The following is a 10,556-nucleotide window of genomic DNA, read 5'->3' on the forward strand; positions in this document are numbered from 1 at the left end:
TTACGGCCGATGAGGTTCTGTATTACTAAGGATTTATATAGTTTTGAGTTCAGTGCCTTATTGGTGATTGATAATGATACTTGCCGAGTTCCCACAGTGCCGGTTTATTAATACGTGTGTGTGTATATAAGAATTGATTTGCAGTGCATCCTCAATTTTCAAAAACAGCTCCTGTGTGCAGAAGCTTGTGAAATAGGTCTTATAATGTTCTAAAACATGAGTTGGACCCGTGGACCCGTATATAAATTGGACCCGTGTTGCTGTGCAGTATATAAATTACAAAAAAAAAAAAAAAGAGTTGGACCCGTTCCGAATCGGTCCGTTTCAAACGAGTCGGGTTAGGTCCGGTTCCTAAACTCAAAATCCCTCTATCCGGCCCGTCCCTCCCCGTTATTGTTTAAAACGGTTAAGGTCCGGTTCCTCCAAAATTAGGCTCGGCCCGGCCCGTACCCACCCCTAGTATGAACCATATAAAGTCCTACCCCAGTTAAGTGTACGTAGTCACCGACTCACCAATCATTGTTTATGAACCTTCTGTAAGTGTTAATGAACCATCTGTATTAACTAAGTTTATTTACACCAATAATTGCGTATGAACCATCTGTATTAATTAAGTTGTTCCATATATTTAAGGGTTTTTTTTATATATAGGCCAATGCAATACTTATTTTCATGACAAAAACCCATTTCGTTTTAAACTTTCAAATAAAATCTAAATTTGAAATAAACTGTCATGTAAACAAATAAATATCTATTATTTTTAAAATATTTACAATTGTGCGACAACACCCTAATTATGTTGATGAATTTAATTATCCACCATAATTATGGCAAATAAGTGCTTTATTATTACAAAAGTATCTACTTTATACTTGTCTTACCATCATCTGTTTCATTTCTTATACTTGTTTGACAATCATTGTAGGTAAATTATTTTGCATGTATTATTACATATGTTAGGCACGTTTTGATATTATTATATATATGTGTATGCAAAAAACTTAATTAACTTTTGAATCAAACAGTATTTATTTGTTTTTACTAATAACTTATATTGTTATTTTACTTGGAACTTAATATTGTTATTTTATATATGTAAAATATTGGTAATTTTGAATAAAATAACATTTTTATATTTGTGAAAAATACTAATTTACCGGTTACAATTATTTGAAAAGGAAAAAAAATGCTCATTTTTACATAAATGTGAAAACAACTATATATATAAGGAATCAAAACTCTAATATCATGTAATTTTTGTTATTAATATGCATTGAAATCATGATGCTAAAATTTCTTTTCCAAATCTGCATAACATTTCAAAACGTTTAATTGAATGAAATAATATAAAATAAATGTAGACAACAAGTAATAGACCCAAAGTCAATGATATTAGGGGTAATTTAGACATCCAAAAATACCAATTTTGCCAACTCATACTTAATTATGGATATTGCTTAGTTGGAGCCTAGTCATTGGGTTTTTATTAGAAAATTTTACAATAGTGGGTTTTAGTTAATTATGGATATTATGGAAGACCTGGCAATTTATTACACGACCCGTTAACACAACACGTAAACGACACGAAAATAACGGGTTTCGGGTCAACACGATAACTAATCGGGTCATTATCAGGTCACACGATAATAACCCGTTAATAACGGGTCCTTAACAGGTTTACACGAAAGTGACACGCGGGTAATATGTTTCGACACGATAAGAAAAATGCTATTTTGATGATTTTAGTTTTTTAAACTACTAAAAAAAAACTTACTATAAAATGCAATAGATTTAATGAATATGTATATATTGTTTATTAATTATTATTCTATTATTATTTTATATAAATTTTAAAATTTAAGTTTTATTTATTTGTTTATTTTTATAATATATTATAGGCAAAGATTGAGATTAAAAATCATAAAACACATTAAAAATAAAAATATCAAGTAATTTAAAAATACCAAAAACATAAAAAAATTATAATAATTAATTTCACGCCTAATATTTCAAGAGTTTCATCCATTTCCCACCTAATGTTTGGGAAATTTTGCAACCTATATCCATCCATTTCCCGCCTAATGTTTAACCCAAAGAAAAAAAAATAACCAGCTTTTTTTTTTATTTATTTATAATCTCTTATAACATTTTAACTTGAATAAAAATAAAATACGTAATGAAAAACATAAATGTAATTTTATTATTAAATATCATCACATACTAATTGAAACATAGTCTAATTAACACTTAAAATATATAAATAATTAATATATTTATTCCAAGTCATCAAAACGATAAGATTCACTAACGCTTAAAGTTTATTTATACTTTCATTAAGTATAACATCAATGCGTATCCCATCAAAATGATGAAAGTATGAATAAACTCTTAAGTGTTAGTGAATTTATTGTTTTCACAGGATACGTATCCTACAAAACTAATTTCAACAATCTAACCGTCAAACTTGTTTATACATGCTTCGAGATCGCATACTCCAAAAATTGCAAAAAACAAACATTCACAAATGAAGTAATGAGACAAAACTTTTCAACGGTTATAAACGAAAAATCACGATTTAACGATTATTTTAACTCCGATTTTGATGACTTTTTACAGCTACACTCCTTGACCTTATATGAATACAATGAATGAATTCGATCTTCAATTTAAAATATTTACACTAGTGGATACCACAAATCTTATGTTATACTTAATAAAAGTATAATAAACTCTTAAGTGTTAGTTAATGTATCGTTTTGATGGGATACGCATCCTATGAAACTAATTTCAATGATCCAACTGTCAAATTTGTTTATACATGATTCGAGATCGCATACGCCAAAAATTGCAAAAAACAAACATTCAGAGATCAAGTAACGAGACAAAACTTTTCGACGGTTATAAACGAAAAATCACGATTTAACGGTTATTATAACTCCGATTTTGATGATTTTTTTACAGGTACACTCCTTGACCTTATATAAATACAATGAATGAATTCGATCTTCAATTTAAAATATTTACACTAGTGGATACCACAAAATCTTATGTTATACTTGATGCAAGTATAAATAAACTCTTAAATGTTAGTGAATCTATTGTTTTGATGGGATACGCATCTTAGAAACTAATTTCAACGATCCAACCGTCAAACTTGTTCATATACGCTTCAAGATCGCATACACCAAAAATTGCAAAAAACAAACATTCAGAGATCAAGTAATAAAACAAAACTTTTGGACGGTTAAAAACAAAAAATCACAATTTAACGATTATTTTAACTCCGATTTTGATGATTTTTTACAACTATACTTCTTGAACCTAAACAAATACAATGAATGAATTCGATCTTCAATTTAAAATATTTACACTAGTGGATACCACAAAATCTTATGTTATACTTGATGAAAGTATAAATAAACTCTTAAGTATTAGTGAATCTATCGTTTTGATGTGATACGCATCCTACGAAACTAATTTCAACTATCCAACCGTCAAACTTGTTTATATATGCTTCGAGATCGCATACACCAAAAATTGAAAAAAAACAAACATTCAGAGATCAAGTAATGAGACAAAACTTTTCGACGGTTATAAACGAAAAATCATGATTTAACGGTTATTATAACTCCGATTTTGATGATTTTTTACAGCTACACTCCTTGACCCTAAATAAATACAATGAATGAATTCGATCTTCAATTTAAAATATTTACACTAGTGGATACCACAAAATCTTATGTTATACTTGATGAAAGTATAAATAAACTCTTAAGTGTTAGTGAATCTATCGTTCTGATGAGATACGCATCATACGAAACTAATTTCAACTATCCAACCATCAAACTTGTTTATATATGCTTCAAGATCGCATACGTCAAAAATTGCAAAAAAAAAACATTCAAATATCAAGTAATAAGACAAAACTTTTCGACGGTTATACATGAAAAATCACGATTTAACGGTTATTTTAATTCCGATTTTGATGATTTTTTACAGCTACACTCCTTGACCCTAAACAAATACAATGAATGAATTTGATCTTTAATTTAAAATATTTACACTAGTGGATACCACAAAATCTTATGTTATACTTGATTAAAATATAAATAAACTCTTAAGTGTTAGTGAATCTATTGTTTTGATGTGATATGCATCCTACGAAACTAATTTCAACGATCCAACCATCAAACTTATTTATATATGCTTCGAAATCGCATACGCCAAAAATTGCAAAAAACAAACATTCAGAGATCAAGTAATGAGACAAAACTTTTCGATGGTTATAAACGAAAAATCACGATATAACGGTTATTGTAACTCCGATTTTGATGATTTTTTATAACTACACTCCTTGACCCTAAATGAATACAATGAATGAATTCGATCTTCAATTTAAAATATTTACACTAGTGGATACCACAAAATCTTATGTTATACTTGAAAATATAAATAAACTCTTAAGTGTTAGTGAATCTATCGTTTTGATGGGATACACATCCTACGAAACTAATTTCAACGATCCAACCGTCAAACTTGTTTATATATGCTTCGAGATCGCATACGCCAAAAATTGCAAAAAAACAAACATTCAGAGATCAAGTAATGAGACAAAACTTTTCGACGGTTATAAACGAAAAATTACGATTTAACGGTTATTGTAACTCCGATTTTGATGATTTTTTGCAGCTACACTCATTGACCCTATATGAATACAATGAATGAATTCAATCTTCAATTTAAAATATTTACACTAGTGGATACCATAAAATCTTATGTTATACTTGATGAAAGTATAAATAAGTGTAGATAATTAAGTACAAAAATTTTGAAAAAACAAAAAATAATTTAAAATATATAAATAATGGTGGGTGAGATGTGATATCTTTGGTGGAAAGAGGTTGGGAAAAATTTGAGTTAGAATCGACGGAAAGGTTGGAGGAATGAATGAGTGTGTGCTAGATGAAGGCGAGAAACTCAAATGGAGGAAAAAGAGACTTGGGTGTGAGATCTGAGGCTTTGACAAAAAAGGAAGAAGAGTGGTTTGGGGATCAGGGGTCTCAGCAAGGTGAAGATAGGTGTGAAGGAGATGATGAATGTCCAGTTCTTAGGTTTTGTATTTTCTTTCACTTTTTCTATTTTTATTTATTTATTTATAATATTATTTAAAGATATATTACAATTATTTAAAAATATATATATATATATATATTAGGGTTATTTTGGAAATAATGGTGGGTGGGAAAATTACATTTTACTTTTTTTAATATTTTATGATGGGTGAAATTATCATGTGGATAGAAAAATAAGATAATATGGTGGGTCTAGTAGCACTCTTATGGATATTGCTTAAAACTGAAATCGATTGGTGTGTGGTGGAGGCAAAAATGGGAAGCAAGAGCATGCCGAAATTGCCACTCCCGCTGGCGGCAAGCGGGAAAAGCATGCCGGTGATAGGGTTAGGGACGTTTCCTTCAGCCGGCAGTGAAGCCACAAAAGCAGCCATTCTCAATGCAATCAGAGCTGGATACACGCACTTTGACACGGCTGCTGCTTACAACACAGAGCAGTTTTTGGGTGAAGCCATTTCAGAAGCTCTTTCTCTTGGCCTCATCAATTCCCGGGATGACCTTTTCATCACTTCCAAGCTCTGGTGTAGCGACGCACACCCTCATCTTGTGCTGCCTGCCATTCATAACTCTCTCAGGTAATTCGTTAAGTTGTTTATTCTTTTTAATACAATGCATATTAATTCTGCTTACAAGGGTTGACGTTTAATTTAATTCTTCTACTTAAGCACGTTAATTTGTATCCATCCATGCATGTAGGAATCTTCGGTTGGATTTCCTTGATCTGTATCTGATTCATTTTCCGGTGAGTATGAAGCCGGGAAAATTTGATTTTCCTATTAAAAAAGAGGACCTTCTTCCCATGGATTTCAAGTCGGTTTGGGAAGCCATGGAGGAATGTCAAAACCTTGGCCTCACCAAGTCCATAGGAGTCAGCAACTTCTCTTGCAAGAAGCTTGAAATCTTGCTTACCACTGCTAAAATTCCCCCTGCAGTCAACCAAGTAATTCATTACCTCTACCGTATATATAAAGTTTTATAACAATGCGGTTAACTAAGTGTTTTTAAATGCGGATGTTGATACGATGCCAGTATGCCGTTGACATTGTTGATAGTGCAAATTTACAGTTATCATATATGTGATCGGTTATGGTTGTCTTTTATTTGCAAGTGTAGTTGACCCCAAAATTAGTAGAATTTAAGTAAATGTTTAATCTGGTTAGGTGGAGATGAACCCAGTTTGGCAACAGAAAAAACTAAGACAGTTTTGCGAGAAAAAGGATATAGTTATTGCAGCCTATTCTCCACTGGGGGCAAACGGAGCTTTTTGGGGGACAAAGAGAGTCATGGATTGTGAGGTGCTCAAAGAGATTGCGCACGCCAAAGGAAAAACCCTAGCCCAGGTACGCACCATAAAAACCTGCTGAACTATTTTTGATCTGACCGTTCATTTGAAAAAAAAAAAAAGGAATTTTTTTATATTTAAAGAATATTGAGAACGAGTCCCATATTGATTGAAGAAGAGACCTTGTACGGGCTTATAAAAGGTTTGGCTACTACTCATATTGCCAATTGGTTTTATGGTGAAACCTCAACTTTCGTTATGGTATCAGAGCAGGTTGTCTCACATGTGAAGCTAAACGGTTATACACGCTCCATGTCATCCCGTTGTGTTATCCACGTGTTAAGCTTGAAATTAACCACACATGAGGGGGCGTGTTAAGAATGAGTCACATTTTGATGGGAGGAGAGACCACATTGATGGAAGGAGAGACATTGAATGGGCTTATAAGAGGTTGGGCAAATTTACCACATGTGAGGGGGCGTGTTCAAAATAAGTCACACATTGATGAGAGAAGGGACTTTGTATGAGCTTATAAGAAGTTGAACTACTCTCTATATTACCAATTAATTTTATGGTGAAAATAATAATACCAATTTTCGTGCGCGGGTACTCTCTTGTTTTTGACCGAGTTGAAAGTCTCCAACAAGATTTTAATGAGGCCACATTGATGCATCCTATATATTCTTTTGTATGAATTCTTATTTCTTGAAAATATTATGATATTAACTATGAAATTTTGGGTGCTTTGCTTTTGCATGCATGAATTAGGTTTGTCTGAGGTGGGCTTATGAGCAAGGGGTGATCGTGGTGGTGAAGAGCTTTAACAAGGAGAGGATTAAAGAAAATATTGACGTATTTGATTGGGAGCTGAGTCCTGAGGATTTGGATAAGATCAATCAAATTCCACAAATCAGAGGGTACCAAGGATTTGACTTCATTTCAGATGAAGGCCCTTGCAAGTCTCCTGAGGAGCTTTGGGATGGAGAGATTTAGTCCTCGTGTTTCACAAATTGCACGAGTTATGGTTGCATGATTGTTGAATGAATGTACCTTTTTTTTTTTTTCCGAACAAAAATCAATGTACTTTTTAGAATACCAAAATCAAACATTGCAAGTGTTTTTGTTCTTTGTTTGTCTGTTTTTTTTGTCAAATGAAGTTTCAGTCGACAAAGAAGGAAACAGTAGAATTATTTCTTGACAAAATCCAAGGAAAAAAAGATTACCAATTACACGGTTAGGAGTTAGTAATTAGTCAATTTAATCATATAAGAGCCCGCCTATTTGTTAGAGCTTACTTACAAATAGCATAATCAATCTACTCCACTAAAGGTTTTAACTTCCAACAGATGAGGTGAACTGGTGAACCGTACCGTATTGTTCAAAGTTAAGACCTTAGCTACCTGGTAACATCCACCCCGTGTCCAGCGGCCTATCTCTGAATTCAAAGGTGTTCTGTCTTCTATGGCCAAAGTAATAAACATAATTACATTACATAACACGCTGTACTAATTCTTGCAAGAGAGATGCTAATCCGACTCGCCTATATCAAAGAATAAACCGTTTACGGTGACTTTGCATTTTCGTGCATGCCTTAACTAATTAATTAGCATATCCTGAACGTGGTTTGCTCCATAATCTTTGACAATTTGGACAATGGTTGATAAGACAATATTAAAATTGACATACAAGAGAATCACAAGTATCACATGAAAAGGAAAAAGTCTATAAGAGGTCATCTATTTAAATTATATGATGTAGTTGTTGAGTTTGGATTATTACTTAATTAACATCCGTATTTTCTATTGGTAACACATCACATAGTTTGCAAATGTAATTTAAAAAGTTGGTTACCTAGCATAACTCTTTATCATAAGGTCCTATGGCCAACATTTTTAATTCATTTTTAAGGGTTTTTGGACCTAAACCAACTGGTAAACTTATTTTACTTTCATCGACGTGCTCGCGACAGTTTTTAACATAAGATATGCTACTTACAACACAAAGTAATTTTGGGGTGAAGCCACTTCAGAAGCGCTTTCTCTTGGCCTCATCAATTCCCGGGATGACCTTTTCATCACAGTACTAGAAATTTCGGCTTTACCAACAAAATCAGTTTGTCGGAAAAAGTTATATTTCGTCGGCAAAGGGTCTTTTCTGACGAAATTTTTTGTCACACAAAGTGTGTTGTGTAAGATCTTTTCCGAAGAATTTTGGTATTTCCTCAACTCTGTTTTAAGGTGACAAAACTCAGCCGTCAAATTGTGCCCGCCACTAAAATAGTTGACAGAATAGTATGTCAGCAAATGTGTTATTGCTCGTCAAAATATTTTGTCGGCATAGATTTTCCACGACAAAAATATTCGTCCAAAAAGGTGAAACTCTTTGTCGACAATTTTTTTTCAGCTTAGTACCCAATGCCGACAAACTCTTTGCCGACAATATTTTGCCGGGAGAGATTTCCATTGCCGAAACGCAAAACCACGTTATGAAATAATGAAGAGTTACATATTAAACCCATCAATATACATACCAAATGCTATATAACATTAGATATAATGCATCCACAAACCGTCGAGTAAGCATATTGGAAAATGAGTAGTTTGGTATCTAAACCATTCGTAGATGAGTAATAAGTTCCAAATGAAAAAGGAGTCTGGTAAGCATTTATTTCATCCTCTTCCTCACCCACATGTTGATCGGAATTTGTGTGTGGTGGTAAAATCATTGGGGGAGGTACAAACCCAAGGGCTTCCTTCGCTAGCTGCTGCATAGTTTGCCTCTACGACTGTATGAAAAGTCCAAGACTTTACTGGACTTCCACGCGAGCTGCATCAGCTGCATTCACTCTCTGATCTGCTGCCTCTCGAGCTGCTCTCTCTGATGCCAGCTGCTCCTGATCCAACTGCTGGGGTTGTCAATGAAGATCCCTTCATCCTAAAAAAGATGTAGTCAAGACAGTACAATTTAATACAACGTCAATTATATAACTAAAGTAGAATGGTTATCATAACCTCAAAATGTAAAACCTACAAATTTGGCCTCAGCAGTGTCATTGGTCCAATTCTTATTATTCCTGGCATAGGCTATATCAAAGGTATCAATCTTCGGAAATGGGACTTAGTTCCAAGATTACATATTGTTAGATGACAAATGTGAGCCAAATCTGTCTAATTATGGGCTTGGGAGGAAACCAGTGGAGAAAATGATGACACTGGTGGTGTTCTATCATTTGCAGCATCTAATTCTAGTCTCTCTGCTTCACTGAAACTCTGTTTTGTCTCTTTTATTGGGTTTGATTTTTCCGCAACTTTGGATATGTTTGGAGAAATGGGTATGGATTCTTGAGTTTTATGGTTATTTAGAGTATGGTTTGTGCTAAGCTGAGAATTGTGATGTCTGAGAAGATAGTGCAAAAACTTATCGAGAAGTTTGTGTGGTAGTATATTTCCTTATCATAGCTTATAACGTCAAGCCTAACAAACATTCTAACAACTTAAGCTGATGTGGCATTGATTACACGGTAACGAATCATCAAGATCACAATACTGACTGGATTTTTATGTGAACCCACGTCCCTTGTAGCATAACGTTTCTGCTTACGGTTAGTACTTAGCATAACAATATTCAATTATTCAATGATAACGCAATATTGCTCACAAAAGTATAAATATTATTTACTTTTGAAAGAAAATGACATCCACACAGTGAGCTCTATTTGAATATATGAAAGATATTACCACATCATTTCCATTTGGGGAAAAAGTTGTTTGCATAATTAATTTATATACTAACGAGTCACGACCGAAGTTTGAAAATTTCTTTCCCCACGCTAATTTGATGTATAATTAATAATAATATTATTGATTACTTTTATGAAAAACAGAAGAAGCATGGTTTATTTACAACGCACCTTTGTGAAAGCAAAAACCCACAATCCGGGAAAAGGGGTTCCAAATCCAAAGTTTTCCATTTGCACACCTGAAAAAAAAGCTTATGATCGACCAAAGAATGGTTGATGAATTTCTCCAAGGTCACGTTTATTATTGACTCTTGGCCAACAAAGAAAAAGCTTACGACCGACCAAAGAATGAATCAAAGTTATTAACTTATTTCATTACAAAGAAATTAACGGAAGAGGGAGA

General features: G+C 33.1%; 1 protein-coding gene and 1 long non-coding RNA gene across 2 annotated transcripts; one reads left to right on the top strand and one right to left on the bottom strand.

Moving 5' to 3' along the window:
- The first annotated feature begins 5,291 nt into the window (after window positions 1-5,291).
- Window positions 5,292-7,546, top strand: LOC103943270 (non-functional NADPH-dependent codeinone reductase 2-like). The gene is made up of 4 exons (XM_009353521.3): window positions 5,292-5,707; window positions 5,829-6,072; window positions 6,293-6,472; window positions 7,183-7,546. The coding sequence occupies exons 1-4, from the start codon at window positions 5,316-5,318 to the stop codon at window positions 7,405-7,407; spliced, it is 1,041 nt and encodes a 346-aa protein (XP_009351796.3). The 5' UTR covers window positions 5,292-5,315; the 3' UTR covers window positions 7,408-7,546.
- Window positions 7,547-8,905: 1,359 nt separating this feature from the next.
- Window positions 8,906-10,180, bottom strand: LOC125477515. Its single transcript, XR_007258565.1, has 2 exons — window positions 9,445-10,180; window positions 8,906-9,348 (listed from the first exon to the last, which is right to left on the bottom strand). It is a non-coding gene; the product is annotated as an uncharacterized LOC125477515 (long non-coding RNA).
- Between the last annotated feature and the right edge of the window lie 376 nt (window positions 10,181-10,556).

Source organism: the organism of the source record quoted next, unplaced genomic scaffold (genome assembly GCF_019419815.1).
Source record: "Pyrus x bretschneideri cultivar Hongxiangsu unplaced genomic scaffold, Pyrus_bretschneideri_v1 Contig22, whole genome shotgun sequence".
Lineage (NCBI taxonomy): Eukaryota > Viridiplantae > Streptophyta > Magnoliopsida > Rosales > Rosaceae > Pyrus > Pyrus x bretschneideri.

Bases quoted from the DNA above. Each gene is read 5' to 3' on its own strand.
- LOC103943270 (XM_009353521.3), top strand. From the start codon at position 5,316: ATGGTGGGTCTAGTAGCACTCTTATGGATATTGCTTAAAACTGAAATC. The intron at 5,708-5,828 runs GTAATTCGTTAA...CCATGCATGTAG, and splicing joins GCCATTCATAACTCTCTCAG to GAATCTTCGGTTGGATTTCC. The intron at 6,473-7,182 runs GTACGCACCATA...TGCATGAATTAG, and splicing joins AAGGAAAAACCCTAGCCCAG to GTTTGTCTGAGGTGGGCTTA.